This window comes from Gymnoscopelus microlampas, assembly GCF_963454915.1.
Source record: "Gymnoscopelus microlampas genome assembly, chromosome: 4".
Classification (NCBI taxonomy): Eukaryota; Metazoa; Chordata; class Actinopteri; order Myctophiformes; family Myctophidae; genus Gymnoscopelus; species Gymnoscopelus microlampas.
Genome location: NC_139941.1, coordinates 5480791 through 5500391, shown reverse-complemented (window position 1 = coordinate 5500391; position 19601 = coordinate 5480791). Strand labels below are relative to the sequence as shown.

The 19601-nt window shown below is 41.2% G+C and overlaps 2 protein-coding genes across 3 annotated transcripts in view; one reads left to right on the top strand and one right to left on the bottom strand.

Annotated features, from left to right (window-relative positions):
- The window catches only part of thbs4a (thrombospondin 4a), a 45687-nt gene extending 43852 nt beyond the window's left edge, over positions 1–1835 (bottom strand). Inside the window, exon 1 of the mRNA XM_084054994.1 lies at positions 1572–1835. Within this exon, the coding sequence (XP_083911120.1) occupies positions 1572–1656 (85 nt within the window). The 5' untranslated portion in view covers positions 1657–1835. The remainder of the gene's footprint in view (positions 1–1571) is intronic.
- A 2509-nt stretch (positions 1836–4344) lies between these two features.
- On the top strand, positions 4345–17606 carry mtx3 (metaxin 3; the record flags this gene model as incomplete). 2 transcript variants are annotated; one of them, XM_084055001.1, is made up of 9 exons in its annotated part: positions 4345–4428; positions 7805–7877; positions 8038–8114; positions 11321–11413; positions 12469–12651; positions 13895–13971; positions 16075–16232; positions 16484–16572; positions 17048–17606. In XM_084055001.1, the coding sequence occupies 9 exons, from the start codon at positions 4348–4350 to the stop codon at positions 17129–17131; spliced, it is 915 nt and encodes a 304-aa protein (XP_083911127.1). In that variant the 3' UTR covers positions 17132–17606. The 2 variants fall into 2 exon arrangements, with proteins under 2 accessions (XP_083911127.1, XP_083911126.1); XM_084055000.1 differs by lacking the exon at positions 16484–16572 and having other exon boundaries at positions 4348–4428.
- Positions 17607–19601: the final 1995 nt, after the last annotated feature.

Here is a 19601-nt window from a genome sequence, read left to right as displayed (position 1 = left end):
GGCTATATTCCACCAAATATAAATTATTTCACGCACGCATGCACACGTGGGTGCACGCACGTACCCACACACACACACACACACACACACACAGAGAGCAGAAAGAGAGAGCGTGCACCTGTAGCACCAGGTCACCACATGTGAAATAATCATGACTTTGTCCACACTGACTGCTAACATACTGCACTGCTGAGTCAGGGTATGTATGTGTGTGCGTGTGTGTGCATGTGCATGTGTGTGTACATGCACGCACCCTGCTGTGTGTTAGGGAGTGGTGGCAGACTGCAGTTGGAGAAAGGAGCCGCAATAAACTCTTTCCATTGGAACAAACTCAGACGTGTGTGTGTGTGTGTGTGTGTGTGTGTGTGTGTGTGTGTGTGTGTGTGTGTGTGTGTGTGTGTGTGTGTGTGTGTGTGTGTGTGTGTGTGTGTGTGTGTGTGTGCGTGTGCGGGCACGCGTGTGCATGCATGCGTGTGTGTGTGTGCATGTGTGTGTGTGTGTGTGTGTGTGTGTGTGTGTGTGTGTGTGTGTGTGTGTGTGTGTGTGTGTGTCTGTGTCATCAGATTCCCAAATTGAAGAGGAATACAAAGACAGATGAGAATATCATGGAAAATAATGTGTGTAGATTCCAGTAAAGCAACAGTGATCAGTGTGGTTTCAGTCCAGTGTGAGTTAACACAACCTGACACCTCATCAACACTAGATGCACACTAAATGCTGCTCACTGCAGCTGCAAGGAAGAGGAAGTTTATTTCGTGCAGCCACTTCTTTGCTCTATTTTATTTCATAGCTAATTGTATGTGTTGATGACAATCATGTATTAATGTGTTAATATGTTTTTGTGTTATCCTTTTAGCCTAAATGCTTTACTGTAACTCTGTGCTGCTTACATCTTTTTTACTAAAGTATTCAATCAATCAATCAGAATCACAGCTCTGTAGATCTAGATCACAGTTTCTGTAGACAGACAAACGGACAGACGGACAGACGGACAGACAGATAGATAGATATATCGATAGATCGATCGATCGATCAGTTGGGATCGATTGATAGGTAGATAGATAGGTAGATATATACTGTAGATAGATAGATAGATAGATAGATAGATAAGAAGGTTCAACTTGATTTGTCAACAATACCAGTTACAGGCATAATTGTATTGCGGTTAGATTGCTGATATGAAAACAATACCAATTACAAAGTAAAAGGCACGTGGAATTCATTGTGGGCTATAAAACCGACACACCAGCTATACAGTCTCAAGAGTTAAGATGTTAAAAACTCAGTGTCAAATGTGATCTGTGTTCAAAACTAAAGCTGCTTACCGGTAAATACAAGTCCAGTACCCATTAAGACCTGGAACGCATCTGTGTCACTTTAGATTTCTTTGGCTATTCAAAAATAGCAGATCTACAAGCTCATAGCGCGGCACCGAGTGCCGCGCTATGAGCTTGTAGATCTGCTATTTTTGAAGAATCTTCAAAACATGTTTTTTAGATTTTTTTCAAAAAACTGTTAGGATTTAGAAAACATTTTTAAGAATCGCCTCAGGTCTTAACGGGTTAACTTACCCAGTCCCTGTGCTGTGACCAGCGTCGCAGTGAGCTGTAGCAGAACGAGAGAGATCAGCACGACTCTGGTCCCTGCATCCATCATGGCACCTTCACCTGGTCCACTGCTCCTCAAACTCCACTAGTGCTGAATAAACCAGGCCTCAATCCTCCAGAACCAGTGGATGTATCATAAATTAGGTGTGTATACCTTGACACACACACACACACACACACGTGTTTGTCCCACACAATGATGTTCTGACTGGACTTGCAGAAGTTGCAGTGAAATCCCAACTGAGAGGTGAGAAGCTGTCATGGTCCAGTCCATGGCTTTTTTTTCTCTTTTCTTTTCTTTTTTTAAAGAGGGGGTGTGACTTGTGGAGAGGAGAGGAGAGGAGAGGAGAGGAGAGGAGAGGAGAAAAGTGACAGTGGCAGGAGAGGAAAGGTGCTGTATGTGAATGAAGCCTTGAATTCATGGAGATATCTTTAGTTTTTGTCACATTCCTAAGCCGATAATTCGATGACCGGTGACTCTTTGGTAGGAGACTCTTTGAAGTTGCAGTCTAGTCTCCTACTCTTTGAGACTGAAATAGTCCAAATTATTGGCTTAGGAATGTGACAATAACAAGACAAATCTTCATGAATTCAAGGCTTCATGGGGTGTGTAATTGATAGAAAATAAGTCATTTTTTGGATGAACTACTCCTTTAAATGACTGCTGTTCTGTACCCAAGTCATTTTGATTCCAGTTGTTCAGGTAATTCTTTTGAGTTGCAGTGAAATAAAATCTACTTTACTTTATTGTGTTTATTTGGACAGGACAATGCACATAGCGTGAAGTTAAGTTCATCTGGAACAGGATTTTATGTAAACATGCTAGATACAGTAGTACCTGTAAATATATTTATTGTTGAAATATCAATCTGTTCTCAGATGGAAAAGATTTTTCTGCAGCTGAATGTTGAAGATAGAACAACAACAACAATTGTAGTTCAGCACATACTATTTACTGCTTTTGCACTATGAATATGCATAAGCCAGGTCTCTGTAGCATGTATGTATATACTGTATATCTCAGTTGCAAATGTATTCTCCCATTCATATTGTGTATTTTCTTACAGTATATTTCACCTCTATAACCCAGGGATGCAATTCCAATAAATAGCGTTTTGTTTGTCTGTTTGTTTGTTCGTTTGTTTGTTTTTGACAACTAGGACCAGTAGTTTTATTTCTTAAATGTTCTACACACCGACACATTTCCTAGAAAGGCTCTTTACCTTTTACCCCCCTTTTTATGTATTTGGTTACATTTCACAATTTCTTTCCACTGGTGCTCCATTTCCTATTAAAGCTGGTCTTCTCGATCCAGGTCAGTGTGTCTGGCCAATGTTCCCAGCAGGAATGTCCAAACTGGGACCGTTTTATTGGAAATGTTTCACATTAGATGTCTGGCATCCGTCTCGCTGTGCCTCACTGACCACAATTACATTTCAACATGTCTGTCTGTCTGTCTGTCTGTCTGCCTGTCTGTTCGTTATGTGTGACAGATGGTATTGAAACAACAACAGTTGGTAGCTGCGGGTTCCTTATTTTTGGGCTTGTTGACATTTTCATGTCAAAGACATTCCACATGCTGTTGTAAAATCTTTGTCAAGATTTCTTTTGAAAATGTTGTATGTTGATGATGATAATAATTGCTTCTTTTGGGCTTGTTTTCATAGACCTGGTTGCTTGTTTCCTCTGCAAAACCTGGCAACGCTGCTGGCAGGGCCCACTTGCGATATCCTCCTCATGGTAACAGGAAGAGTGGGCACCTCGATGTAAAATTGGCTATTTGGTCCAAAATCGAGGTGCCCACATAAGTTGACACTTATTAGCCCGCGGACCCCCATTTGAAAAGATAAGCCAGGGACCCCCATAAGAGAAGATTTTTACGGCTCTAGCAGTGATTCTCAATCATTGTAATTTAAGGACCCCCAGTTTGACATGCATTTAGGCTACGGACCCCCATTTAATGGCATTTCTATCTCTGGGACCCCAATTCATATTGTAAAATCAATGTTAATTTAACTCTGAGAGTGTACAAATGGACCAAATGGACGGGTCCATTTGGTTCCATTTGTACACTCTCAGAGTTACAGACCCATAAGGGTCCATTTGGTTCCTATTCATCATTTTGTTGGGGACCCCCTGGAACCCCCTCAAGTACCCCTGAGCGTCCCCGGACCCCACTTTGAGAACCAATGCCCTAGGGGTCCTGGACCCCCTGTTGAAGACCCCCCTGCCTTAGTGCACCACTCCTCACGGCCCACCAGTGGGGCCCCGGACCACAGTTTGTCTGGGAATCACTGAATAATGTAGCCCCTACGGAACCTCCGGTTCCATAATATTTTGCATTAGAAGATGCAATTTGACCAGTAGGGGAATCAGTAATGTTATCTCTACGGGCGCAACTCTTGCGCAATGTCTTAAAAACACGTAACCGGATGAAAACCGAGGCAAATGAAATACTTTCTTCAACTCGTTGGATAGCTTTTATGGTGCGCTACAACTTAAAACATCTGAGAGAGTGGCTGAAATGCTTTACTTTTTGGATACGATGTGTAGAAAGGGGTAAGAAACATGTGAAGTGGAAAATGTGCGACAATGTCGACCTCAAACGGCAGAGACAAACGAGGAACCTCATCTCGGAGCTATACAGCGGAGGGAGAGGTTCCGTCGGAGCTATGAATAATGTGACGTTTCTATCTAAAACACGCCTTTTCCTCTCCTCTCTCTCCTCCTTCAGACCAACATGGCGTCTCCCATGGAGCTGAGATGCTGGGGAGCAGACTGGGCTTTGCCCTCCGTGCACCCGGAGTCTCTCGTCGTCCTGGTAATAGAAATACTCTACTAAACAGAGTACATACTCCCTATGTAACGGAACGGCTGGCGTGCACGGCGCACACCTGCGTAGGAAACGACATATTTTAGTGTTTAATAACCTTCGCTTTTTGAGTGTTTTACTCAGGTTAGCTCTTCTGGGCTAACAGCTGCTAGCATCCCATTAAGATGCATTGGTGTTGACAGGGGTAGAGATGACAAGAAATTATGTTATTTTAGATATAAAACATTTAATATCTCAGATAGGGTTGTCACCATCATGAAATATTTAGTTGATAATTAATGATAATTAACGATTTCATTGTGTGTGAGAGAGAGAGAAAACAAGAAATACTTGTACTTTATTTTAAATATAATACATTTAATATCTCAGATAGGGTTGTCAGTTGTCACCATCATGAAATATTTAGTTGACGAGAATTAATTTTAATGAATGATTTAATCGTGAGAGAGGGAGAGAGAACAAGAAATGCTTGTATTTTATTTGAAATATAATCATTTTAATATCTCAGATGGGGTTGTAACCTCATGAGATATTTAGTTGACGATGTATCGTCATGTAAATAATTGTAATGAATGATTTGTCTTGGCATTGAACAAACCCATTCATTTGTGTTTGCCTTTAGTACAATATTAATTTCACCTTTTTTAAATGTATTAATTTCACCTTTTTTTTTAAATGTATTCTATAAGGACCATATTATGTTTTAGTTTTTTCATGTTTAGCTCACTGTCTATACTGTATACATACTTTACCAGTTTTATTGACATTCCCAGGCTATGCAAAGTGTATTCACTCGATAAAATACATCTATGATAGTCTCCAAGGCTACCCTAGGAGTCTATCATAGAAGTATTTTATCGAGTCTGACTTTCACTTTAGTATCTGATCATAGATATGCATATGTCAAAATTGAAATACAAACCCTTAGATATTCTTGATCCAAGGCTAATTCAATGGTTCTTAACATGCAATAACACCAGTATGGTCTTTAAAAGGATGCAATGTAAATGATGCTGTTTAAGTTTTGTCCAAAATGTAAAACAAACTAATATAAGTATACATGATGTGAACATGCATGGTACATCATCATTGTCAGAATTACATTTACCCTTCAACGTCTTCTTTATGTCCAACATGACTGGATATACTGGTTTAGTCACAACTGTAGAAATATTAGACCTTAATTGTCAAATGTTCAAGCATGTTCTATTCATGTATACTTTACATTACTTAGTTTTCCAAATATATATATTTTCTTTTTTACATTTTGACAGTTTTACATCCCAGGTTCCCAGTCTTCCTTAGTGCCTACTCTTCTTGTTACCCTTTTTAAAATACTAGTTTATGTTGACAGTATGGTAGTTATACTGCTTACAGTAAACACTATTGAAGTTTGACTTAAATAGCCTATTAAATGGTGAACAATTACTGTAGATACGTCTCCCATTCGTCCAGCCCTGAGAACTTCTCTCTTATATAAAATTACAGCTCTTCTTACTTGTCCTAACTGCACCCTCTGTCCTCTGTCAGATGTCACATGCTGTCAAATGTCATCTACCATGTAAATACATTTCTCAAGGTCAGCTTTCTTCCAGGGCAGCTTCTAGTTTGTGCTGATTCCCTTGTTTTAGCACTCTCCCACTTGATACGTAGTAATGTGCTGGTTTAATTAGCTGCTCACAATGGAGCAGAGATGTGTGCTGGTCAGTTAGTACTACTGTAGTCGTGTTGTGATGATTGCTCCCTGCAGCATTAATACATAAACCGTGCAATGACTGCTCTCGCCACCAAGTGACACTATTGAGATCAGAGGTCATCTTTGACTTATACTGTAGGCTCTATGCACAGCAGCCATATTGGAAAGAAATTGGGGCCTCTTCTTACTTCCTTCACAGGTTTTGCCAATGATACTAATGACGGCTTTTACGGTGGTTCTCAAACTTTTTAATTTCAAGGACTCCCATAACTCTGAGAGTGTACAAATGGAACCAAATGGACCCCTCTCAGAGTTACACACCTTTTTTAAAATGCACAATATCAGCACCCTGACTCTGTTTGACCAGAGTGGAACAGAGCCTTCATTAGTATCATTGGTAACACCTGTGAAGGAAGTAAGACGAGGCCCAATATCTTTCCATAATGGCTGCTGTGCATAGAGCCTATTGGTCTGCTGCCGGCTGCTTTTCCTAAATTAATGTCACCTTTTAGGTCGTGAAATCTTATGTCATCGACATCCTCCCTTCCGTGGGTTTGTGATTGACTTTTTTTTCATTAGTTACTAAGTGTGGGAGGGACATTGATTCAGCATAAGATCGCAATTCTTTTTGTCACGATCTGTATCGATTCTTTGACTCCATTAGTCTATTTGAAAATATTCATTATAAGTTTAAATGTTGAATTTGTTGTTCTAGTTTTTTATATGATGGCTGAACGACTGCAACATTTTATGACAGTCAACACAAGTGTAAAATGTATTTTTTTAATTGAATCGATTGCAGAATCACAACATGTTGAAGAATGGTGATCTTATTGAAACGTGATAAAGTGTATTGGTGACGGCCCCGGTGATTCCAACCCAAATAGTTACTGTACAGCAGTCGTTCTCAAACATATGTGTGTCAAGGGTCCCTGGACCCCACTTTGAGAACCACTGCATGTAGAGAGCAGTATCCTCCCATGTGTTCCAAGCAGTTTAACCTTCTGTTGCTCTTACACGCGCAAACAAATGGCAGTACATGATGTAATAATAACCTGTGTGGTGCATTGATATGGCCTCTAAGTACAAGAGCTTCACTAGAAGTGCAACAGTTAATCGAACTAATCGATTTAATCCATTATGAACATTGATTTTTAATAAAGTAAGTGATTTTCCAAAATAGAAAAATAGACGACCTACCAGCTCAAAACGCATCGTGTCGTCGTGGCACGTTGTGAGCTTGTATATCTGCTTTTCTTTTGCTATTTTGCGCTACATCTTGTATGACAAAGTATAAAACAGTATAAAAGCAGTGTTTCCCAAACAGTGGGTCGGGACCCATTTTTATGGGTCGAGAGTAAATATCCCCTTTTTTTCGTTTCTCATATATATGTATTTATATATATAATTTCAAAAGATAAAAAAAAAAGTTTAAACAAAAAAAACAACTAAAAAACCTTCATAAATAAATAAAAATGTAATCGTGACACGTTTGTATATCTGCTATTTTCACTAGTTTGTCCGTGGGAAAACATCTCATTTCTCTTTTGGGTCTCGAGCTAAAAAGTTTGGGAACCACTGTTGTAAAGCATGTCTGGTCTGGGATGAGATATTCTAGAAAACATCTTAGTGGATTTCTTCTGAACTGACTTGGGGTTTGTGTTGTAGGCGTACGCCAAGTTCTCTGGAGCAAATATCACAGTTTCTCCTATTGACTGGACATGGAGAACTTGGAGAACAGGTAACACACACACACACACACACACACACACACACACACACACACACACACACACACACACACACCATTGCATTTCAAAGTGTATGTTGTTAAAAAGGTTTGTCATATTAAAAAAACAATACATGAATGATTTTTTTTCTGTGGATTTCTCGTGGTGTAGCGTCGGTTCCAGAGCTGCTGTGTGGAGACGAGGCGGTGACGGAACCCCAACACATCCTCAACTTCATGAGGAAGCAGGTGAGCGAGAGTCCGCGTCAGTCGCACCGTTCACAAGACTTTACCCACACCGATCTTATCATGCCTGTTCTGGAGAGATGGGAGGGGGCCGGCCATAGCTGAGTGGATAGAGAGGCCGTCTGAGGGTCTGAGAAACAGTAGGTCCCTGGTTCGTGCTCAGACCCTGGTCTGTGTGCCGAAATGTCCCTGAGAAAGACAGTAAAATAGGGTGACCATGCGTCCTCTTTTACCCGGACATATCCTGTTTTGGGGGCCAGTCTGGGGGGTTATAAATTCCTTCAAATGCCCGGGGTTTTGCACGTGTTTATCTGTATCACAGTCACAGACCATTAAACTTACATATTTACATATAATGTAAGTTCAATGGTTCGTTTGGAAACACACTCTTAGGGCGGACTTCCACCCCGAACTCCGGAACGTGTATTATTCATAATACAGCTACGCTCCTTCGCTCGGATCAAAGCAAAGGCTTGTTGCACTGAACTGAACTAATGCGCTCCGTGAATGGATGAAAATGCCGAAACGGCGGAAACGCAAATGCCATTTCACAGTTAAAATGCAGATAGGAAGCAGATTGTTGAAGATATGGTGGTTTGAATTATATATATATATATATACGACACATACATACATACATACATACATACAGAACACGGTAGAGTGTCCTCTTTTTGGGGATTCAGATATGGTCACCCTACACTAAAACCCCTAACTGCTCCCCCAGCGCTGTATTAATCATGGCCAGTGCTTCTAATAGTTAGGATGGGTAAATGCAGAGAATATATTTCACGTATGTGCAAATATATAGTGACAAAAAAAAAATACCCCGAAGGAGTGGGGACCAAATATTTTTTTATTATGCAGGAAAAACAGGGGTCATCACCATGCCAGCTTGTGATGGACATTTTCATCAATAGTGTGTGTGTGTGTGTGTGTGTGTGTGTGTGTGTGTGTGTGTGTGTGTGTGTGTGTGTGTGTGTGTGTGTGTGTGTGTGTGTGTGTGTGTGTGTGTGTGTGTGTGTGTGTGTGCAAAATTCAACAATCTACAGAACACATTTGTGAATTGAGGACTAATTCAAGAAGGTTAAAACAGAAGGGCCCCAACAGTCTCATTGTGGGCATGAGATCTATTTAGCCACTGCCTTTTCATTTTATTATAGACCGTTAATTCAAATGATCCAAAGAGAATAAGTCAATAGTTTAATATGTATAATTATGAAAAAAAATGAATGCACCTCAAACAATAATAAAAACATGATTTATGATTAACATACTGATGATTGCACTGGGTGATTGCACAATTGTCATATGGTAAAAATGGTTGAAGTTTCAGTTCCTTAGTTTATTTCCTTTTCTCAGTTCTCTGTCTGCTGGAAATATCTAGTCAAATGAGTTGTGATCTGACCGAAAATTCCAAGTTCCCTTTCTTCACTATCACTGCTTAAAGTTGTTCAAATTCAATTCATGTCTTATGTCCCATGACGTCTGTTCCCAAACTCATTCTACTGATGTCTTGTCTCATTAGTTGTGGTTGAAAAATAGTAGTAGCTTAATACACCTGTACCATTGATATGCTGGCAGGTTCAATCCTGTGTTAATTCACACTGCCCCACTCAGTTGTTGGGGTTGACATTCAAACCAGCAAACCCACGCATGGTTGGACGGTGGACGATATGATTGCACGTTTTTGTCAGGGTTTTCAAATTGCCCCACAATGGACGAGCTAAACTCGTTTTCTGATTGTCAAGCTACTGTAGTTAGTTTGAAGAGTTGTGGTTTCGCTTAAGGTGAACAAGTATTCGATGTTGATGAGAAAGTCTTAGACCGAGGCGTAGGTGGTGTAATGTAAGCCTTGTAAGGTCAGTGTTTCCCCTACTGTATATGCATTAAGCAGTGGCGGGCCACCACCCCTTAAATCCGACCGCCACAGTATGATTCTTTTACAGAAAAAATTATATCCATGCTCAAATGCATTGATATAATGCTCAAATGCTCTCAGGCCGGATGCCATCTGTGCCATCACTAGTCGTTGATGTGTGACTGACTGATTTGTATACTTTTGTCTAATAAAAGTATATTTTACTAAATCTTGAGACAATTCATATGTAAACTATACAGATTATTACTGTGCACATGTACTATATAAGATATAAGAGTTCGTGTTTGAGCATAAATATGCATTTTGATTCGATTGATTCGATTTCTTTGGCGCATTCCTCCCCCACACCATCAGCTTCTGGCTAGGGGAAACACTGAAGGTATACAAGTGGAACAATGGAAAATATTAAGGCAGCTATTAGCTAACATTACTTCTAGCAGTCTGTCAGTCTGTCTTTACCTGAAGCAATCATGTACCAATACGACAAAGCTCCTGCAACATATTAATGAGCATGTTATCCCGACACTTTAAGAGTCACCAAAATCCTTCAAACAAATTCTTTAAAACAAATATTGTGAATATTTAGGAAAGATATGTACACATTATAACCAAAATACAAAATGTGCCACGGACATGGACAGGTCTTGCCACGGACACGTTTGTCCGTGTATGTATGTACATGTCGATGACCCCTGAGCAAAAAGCTTCGGGACGGATTCGAACCCCGGGCGGCTGCGCAGTACATACACATTTCTGAATTATGAATAAAACGTAATTTTGTCCAATCCGTATGGCGTATGTAAATGTGGTTGTATTTTGTCTCCCTGCTCTTGTAGTGAGACATTTAGATCGTGTCAAAGGTCATGTCTCACCTAGGACACAGGCTCTGACACGAATTCTGACCTGATTGGTCAAGATTCAATTTATCCCCTGAGCAAGCAGGCCGGCTCGTATTAGGTCAATGGTAAAAAATCTCAGCACTTGCGCGGTAAACCGGGTTCGAATCCGGGGTTGAAGAGAAAAGTTAGATAGTGCTGCTACTGGAACGCATCTGTGTCACTTTAGATTTCTTTGGCTATTCAAAAATAGCAGATATACAAGCTCATAGCGCGGCACCAAGTGCCGCGCTATGAGCTTGTAGATCTGCTATTTTTGAAAAATCGTGAAAAAATATTTTTTATATTTTTTTCAAAAAACTGTTAGGATTTAGATTTTTTTTAAGAATCGCCTCAGGTCTTAATGGGTTAAAGTGACTGCTGCATTTTGTGTATGAAATATGTTTCTATGAATTCAATCAGTTTAATTGAATGGTCTGTCCCTCCCTCAGGGGTTGAATGCAGACTTTGAGCTGTCGTCCAGGCAGGGAGCAGACACCCTGGCTTACATCGCTCTGCTGGAGGAGAAGCTCCGACCCGCCCTGGTAACTAACACTTCACAATGATGAATCGCTCTATGGGTCTATGTGTGTGTCTGTCCGTGGGCTAATCTCGCAAAATGCTGCCCAGATCAGCAAATCAAATACAATGCCCATGTTTACAAGACTTATATTTATATCCATAATATTGCATGTTTCCCTTAATCCGGCACTATCCACACATGTTTCACACAGATTACATTTTTTGGCTAAATAGCTAGTATCGATTTTAAATCATTGAATCGTGTCGTATCGCCATAAACGTCCATGGATTGTATCGTCAACCATTGTATCGTAATGCGTATCATATCGCTGTTAATACATTCACTACCAGGTATTAATTAATGAATTCATCCGCCACTGCCGGCCTTTTTACCTTATTTTGTGTGTTTTAGGTGAGGCGGCGATCTTTTTTTTTCAACCCGGATGTAAACAAACAATGTCTCCATGGAAACACGAGCCTTCTCTGCTTTCCACCGGAACAAAACATGTGTAACCGCGATCGTCCGTTCTGTTGAATATGGCTCGTTTTCACTAAAACCGCAGTCTGAGAGAAGAAATCAGAGCTGCATGTGTTTTTTCAAAATTTCATAACATGGGACTGAACGGGTTAACTCTTGTTTGGGATGACGTCAAGTCCGGTTCTAGACTTCTTCTCTCAGTGAAAGGATCATTCATAGGTGGGTGCAGGGTTGCCACATCTGCTTATTATAATTTCCCCGCAAGATTTTATTTTCAAATAGCCGATCTACACGCTCACAACGTGTCGCATCGCGACGCATTGTGATCTTGTAGATCTGCTATTTTCAAAGTACTCATTTGGCCCATAGTTGCTTCTTTTGGGCTGGTTTTCCCAGACCCGGTTGCTTGTTTCTCTCACAGAATCTGGCAACACTAGGTGGGTGAAGAGCCCCCTCTACTGTAATCTGAAAAGATGTTTTAAAATGTCCTTGGCAGGCAATGTGTTAAACCGTATCGTTTACACCCCTAATAAATCGCTGTGGTTTGGCCCCTGACGTCCCCACCATGTGTCTCTCTCTCTTGTGTGTGTGTGTGTGTAGTTGCACACATTCTGGGTGGACGCGGAGAACTACGCCAACTTGACCCGGCCGTGGTTCGCCTCGCGCTCGCCCTTCCCGCTCAACTTCGTGGTCCCCGGGCGCCACGCCAGCACGGCCCTCTCCCGCATCCTGCTGACCAAAGGAGGGTCGCCGCTCCACACCATCACCGAGGTGGAAGGAAAGGTAAAGAAACGCCTCCGTCATATTGATTGATTGATTGATTGATTGATTGATTGGATGAATACAAATGTTCTCACTCTGAATGAAAGAAAGACCGAAGTCATCATTTTCAACAATAACCCTAGCTCACCCATCACCCCACTCGGCCCCCGTTGAAGTAATGCTTGCCTATGTTATTATGCTCTGTAATGTGAAGCACTTTGGTTCGACCTTGGACGATGTAAATGTGCTATACAAATAAAGTTTGATTTGATTTGATTGAATACTTTATTAACAGTTTTGCTAAAAGTACAGAGGTACAGTTATACAATAATGCTGAAAGGATGACACAAAAAGCCCTGAGGGCTTGTTTCCAGTGTGGTCCTGTGTATTCAATTCATCAAGACCTATAAAGACATGCAATAATCATAAAGACAGTGGGGGGGTAGCAGATCACAGTTAATCCCACAAACGTAGTTGTCCTATTCTGGGTTGGGCATTTGACCAAAATAGCAGATCTATAAGCTTACAACGCGTGTTGTAAGCATATAGATCTGCTATTTCCACGTTTTGTCATACAACAAAGTATATGGGGGTATTTCACTTGAAAACACTTATGGGGTAATTTTAACGTCTACTCTGGCTTTTGTGTACAGTTTTTAAGTTGCTTGATTCAATATTCAGATATTTCTTATTCCTTTTATGTCCCCCTTCAACTTAGACCGCTATGTTAACCATTTTAGACCCATTGAGAACACACGTCCCTGCTTCTGGTGATATTGTCCTTCTAATGCATGAGGGGACATTTTTCAGTTAGTTATTTCATGCATGGGTTTCATGCGTGGACTTGAGGCAACATTAAGTGACAGAAAATATTAACGTGATGAAATAACTAATTGGAAAATGAGGGTCTCCTCACGCATTAGAAGCACAATATCAGGCACCAGAACCAAGGACGTTGAATGGGCTTATAGAGGAGATCAAATAATATCAAATATATATATATATATATATTATATATCAAATATATATAATATAAAATATTGAATAAAGCAACTTAAAAACTGTCTGGAATGCACACAGGAGCTAGATTAGACGTATAAATGACCGCAGACGTGTTTTTAAAGTGAAATACCCATTTAAGTGTTTAATCACTGTCATCAAACTCCAAATTAACTTTTAACAACCCCACACACACATACTCGGAACAGTGAACAGAATGAGGTATAGCACGCAGTTCAATGACCGTGCATGTTTTTCTCTGTAGATTTACAGCGAGGCCAAGGAATGTCTGAATCTCCTCTCGCACAGACTGGGCACCGCAAACTACTTCTTTGGCAACACGTAAGTTCCCTCATGTTGTAGTCGAGTGATTTGCTTGTTTATTGATTTGGTTAAGATGGGGGAGAAAAACGAGCGGACCAAGTACAGAGCTGATACCCCGATCAACTAAGTATTAGTTTGCTAAGTATAGACGTGGTTTAAGTGGTTAAATGCTGAACTTGAGCCTAGCACAATAAGAAGATCAAAGCCCTGAAAAGCGTAGACCTAACAGACACCGGTCTCCACCCATGGGTTGTCTCAACATAGAAAGGTAGTGAGCCAAGGGAAGAAGTGAAGAAATCCCTTCAAGTGGCTCGCCGAACACCTGCCTCGCCAGCAGACATAAACTCAGGAAATCTCACCATGCTTATGAACCAACAGAATCCATCACGCCACCACAAAGAATCCTAACAATACGTTTATTATTACCAGAAGGGGAAGACGTAGAACGGGAACAATGCAGTGTGGCTGGAAGAGATGATGGCTGGGGGGAGGCTATATTCTTTCCCCAGGACGTTTAGGGAAGAGGAGCGCTTGTTTTTGCTACCTCAACAAGGCAGGCGCGTTGTGATTGTCACGTGCGTCGATGAGTGCAGCGGTCCCGAGTCGGGAAGCCGTGGTGGACGCCTGGACGGAATCATTTATCACGTCAAGAAAAACGAGCGCTCCCTTCCCCCCGTCTCTGCCAATAGGCTCTATTCACAGCAGCCATATAGAGGATATGCGTGTGACATCATCATCAAACCCGGAAGTTATGCAGGAATGCCTACTGAGTGTCAAAAAAATACTTTCTGGCCTTGACAGCTTGGATCCAAACAGAAAAGTCATATCTGATTGCATTAAACAACATTAAACAATGTTAAACTCACTTTGCATGTTGCTTTGCCACTCGATTTGCCACTCGATGTACCATTCACTTTAAGCATGCGCATATCCTCTATTATGAAGACATTCACAGGTGTTACCAATGATACTAATGAAGGCTCTGTTCCATTTAGTGTAGCACAGTGGTTTTCAGATTTTTCCACGACCCCCATAACTCTGAGAGTGTACAAATGGAACCAAATGGACCCTTATGGGTCCATTTGGTTCCATTTGTACACTCTCAGAGTCACACACCCGTAAAGGGCCATTTGGGAGTGTTTCCAGTGAGCCAACATGCACAATATCAGCACCCTGACTCTGTTTGACGAAGAATGGAACAGAGCCTTCATTAGTATCATTGGCAACACCTGTGAAGGTCTTCATAATATGGCTGCTGTGAATAGAGCCTATCACTGGGAGAGTCTGCGCCAACTATCCTGGGGAAAACGATATCACGCTGGGGTAGGGACTTAATCATAACTACGTAGACGCCGCATTGGCTACCACGACCGTATGTCAAACGTCACCGCCATATAAGATGGGTCAACTTGAGAGATTGGGATGATTTAAATAGTTGAGAGACCCCCTGCTTCTATAGATATACAGTGCATCAGGCATACGGACTCGACCTAGATAATATGCCGGCCACACTTATCTATCGCTCCGATGAAAAACAGCGGCTACGTATATCTCTGCTGTCCTGCAGGAACCAGCTAACTCCAAACTGTTCATTTTTCAGGACATGACAAAAACAAAACAAAAAGTGGAGTTATGAGGTTTTGTTCATCATTGATAAGAACAGCTAAATGGACCTCCAAGCTCACAATGAGGTTGGAGGTCAAAAGGGGGTGGAGCCTGGAGTCAGCACAACCAGCTAACTCCACCTTCTTGGTAGAGTTGGCTGGTTTAGCAGAAAGTTTGAGGATCCAATGGAGTTAGCTGGTTTTGTCAGAAGCGCTTTTTAATACTTTTCATTGGTTCAATTTTTTTTTTTTTACCAACACACAGACGTAAAGGGTGTTCAATAGCACTGATTTATGGAAAAAATGCAAAAGCGTCTAAATGGAGTTAGCTGGTTTCTGCCGGACAGCAACGATTTATGCTGATATAGGCAGAGGGGAGGAGCCAATTAGGGTGAAGCAGGCTGAATGTTTGGAGGACAAAATGAACTGCACTGATTAACACCTGTCTGTCTTTCTTTCTGTCGCTCTCTTTCTTTCTGTCTTTCTTACTCACTTATTTGCTTGCTTACTTAACCAGCCCGGCCAGCCTGGATGCCTTTGTGTTTGGCTTCGTGGCTCCGCTGCATAAGGCCAGCCTCCCCAGCAGCTCCCTGCAGAGTCACCTCAGACAGCTGGTCAACCTCACCTCCTTCTGTGACAACATACTGCACGTGTACTTCAGCCCCGGCAACCACGGTAACCACAGCAACCATGTCCTGTTCTTCTCTTCTTTGTCTCCATGTCTTATTCTTACAGCTTTACTCCTGCAGGCTGAACTAACATCTACACATACTTACACTCTTTTCTCTGTGTGTGTGTGTGTGTGTGTGTGTGTGTGTGTGTGTGTGTGTGTGTGTGTGTGTGTGTGTGTGTGTGTGTGTGTGTGTGTGTGTGTGTGTGTGCGTGCGTGCGCTTTTGTGTGTGTGCGTGCGCTTGTGCGTGCGCAGCTGGTCCTCAGCCCGTTCAGGAGGCTGTTGATGCCAACCTACTGAAACTAACTCAGCTTGTAAACAAAGAATCCAACCTGATAGAGAAGGTACTGCTTCCGCTTATCATCTTTCTATCTGTGTGTGTGTGTGTGTGTGTGTGTGTGTGTGTGTGTGTGTGTGTGTGTGTGTGTGTGCACTGCTTATTTTGCTTATTAGCTGAACGCCTAAACGTCATCTTGTTTTCCTCCTGGGGTCCAAGACATTAATATACACGGTAAATTAACAGCAATAGAAAACATTACAATCTCAGTGTATCACAAAAAAAGCATCTTACAAAAAGCGAGTAAATCAAAAGTAGCACAGTCAATCCGGTAAGTAAGTTAAGATGTTATTGTATGTTTTTAGTGTACAGTATCTAAAGTTTAAGTTTCCTTTTTAAAACAAGCCTGGAAGACAACTCCATAGAATGTGTGTGTGTGTGTGTGTGTGTGTGTGTGTGTGTGTGTGTGTGCGTGTGCGTGTGCGTGTGCGTGCGTGCGTGTGTGTCCGTGTCCCAAACTGACTGTGTGTTTGTTGTTTTAGATGGACGATAATCTGCGCAGCAGCCCTCAACACAAACCTCGCCGACCAGACCCCAAACCCAGCCTGGCCAATGAGAGCAGCTAATACCCTGACCTTCGACCCCAACCCCCCTCCATCAGCCCTGAGCCTCCCAGTCATTTTCAGTCATGATGATGATAATAGATTTCCAAGATGCTGATTTGGAAAAAAAGACGGATTTAGAGAAAGTTGGAAAGATTTCAATGACGTGTGTGTGTGTGTGTGTGTGTGTGTGTGTGTGTGTGTGTGTGTGTGTGTGTGTGTGTGTGTGTGTGTGTGTGTGTGTGTGTGTGTGTGTGTGTGTGTGTGTGTGTGTGTGTGTGTGTGTGTGTGTGTGTGTGTGTGTGTGTGTGTGTACTCGTATTACAATACTTCTGAGGGCCAAATGTCCCCACAAGTATACTAGAATTTCATAAATACACATTTTGAGGACACTTTCTCCTCACAAGAGAAATGGTTGTTTTATCATTTTAAAACAGATTTTTAGGCTTACAATTAGGAAAAGATTCAGTTTGGAGTTAGGGTTAAGATTAGACATTTAGTAGGTTGGTTTAGAGACACCGGTGTCATGCAAAGAAAATAGCAGATCTACAAGCTCTCACGTGTGGGAGAAAGCTGCTGTGAAAAAATATGCTATTTTCGTTAAGGTTAAAAATGGCAAAAACAAAGGTAAAAATGGCATTTAAAAAAGTGCCTAAAATGCCAATGTCCTCACAATTAGAGTGTGTGTGTGTGTGTGGGGGGGGGGGGGGTTAAGGAAGGAATGCCGTGAAGTGGTGCAGAAAGGGAGAGTTTCAGAACGTTGAGTGAAAAACACGAAAGGCAATGAAATTCATTACTAGAAACCAGGGCCTACCATTACAGATGTTCTACAGATCTCCTAAATGGACCAGTTTTCCCCATTAACCACTTAAGCCCCTATTTTACACTTCGGTTATTCTAAAACGGACGATCTACAAGCTCACAACGCGTCACAACGCGTCGCACCGCGGCGCGTTGTGAGCTTCGATGGAACACTAATATTGTTTTGAATGATAAGATATTTATGTTATTGACTGTAGTCGTTATGTGACCTGCAGTTTTGAAACACAGATGCTAACTTATGTTGGTCCACTTTGGTTAAAGGACCACTTCGCCCATTTCCAACCTATCTTCATAAAACTGGTCCTCAATAATGCTCATTATAAGCGGGCACCATTTCTGTCTACTTACTTAGTGGACTGTGGACAGTTCAGAAACGTGCCTACCAGTGACCTCATCGATGGGGAATCCAAGCTAATAGAAACTACAGCCTTTCTCTTTCCTGGAAAGTTAGCATGCTGAAACAGAAGCCATTGTTCTTGCATTAATAAAGTTTGAAACGACCAAACCTCCCTACCGATAATGTCACTTGTAGGAATGTTTTTGATCTCATATTGAGCATTAATGAGGACCAACTATTATGAAGATAAGGTCAAAATGGTTGAATTAGAAGTGCTCCTTCTAATTAACATCAATTTCCAAGCCTGTAATGTAGTTTTAATGATTCTCCTTCTATCCATTGCACCAATGAGGTTGAAACATATGATATATATACAGTTGTACGTATGACTTATCTAGAGGAATAATCACTATTTTGCTATGCTCTCGCCTTCCTGTTCGACTGACTGTTTCTCCTCAAGTTTTTTTTGTTGATTTTTTGTTACTGTAAATATTTTCACAGTTAGTTTTGAAGCAAATTATTTGTTGCACATTTTATTCATGCAGTTCACCCCGCTAACAATCTTTTAGTTTGCTAGTAGGGTTGGGATTCTTTAGGATTTTAACAATTCCCTCTGAACGGTTCGATTCCTTAACGGTTCCCTTTAACAATTTCCTATTTAAAAATATGTACTGTATATCATGTTGGCCTTCATTATAATTTTTGATAAAGGCAAATTCAATCATGCATAGTGAGGTCCAGGGACCCTCTCTCCAAATGGACCCTCACAGGTCTGTAACTCTTGAGTGTGCAAATGGAACCAAATGGACCCTTAAGGGTCCATTTGGTTCCATTTGCACACTCAAGAGTTACACTGAATTAAAAAGTTTGAGAACTTAAATTTTAAAGCAGACATGAATGACGTCCACATACCAGCTCTTATCAGTGTAATAAAAAAATAAATACAAAGACTGTTCCGGAAACTATTCCGGTTGGATCCGGTTCCTCCGGATCCCAACCCTAATTGCTAGATGGACAAAGGGAAGTGAAAAGCACTACACACTATGGTAACAGTAATACTAAATAAATAGCGGGGGAGTTGTGTGTGTTTATCAGAAAGGGAATATTCATTAGCACTATGATGACGTTTGTTTCAAGAGTTTGTTTCCGGTCTCGATGCAAGTTGAAGAAGTGCATTATGGACAATAATCCATCCAACGTTGTCTTTTTAGTTTTTTTTCACCATGTGAAATTCATGTGTTTTTGTAAAGTCATTTTGTAAGACATTGTTCTTGTTCTTTTTGACATAACGTGTGTGCTGCTATATTGTTTTGTTTGCTGTGCCTGTCTAACATT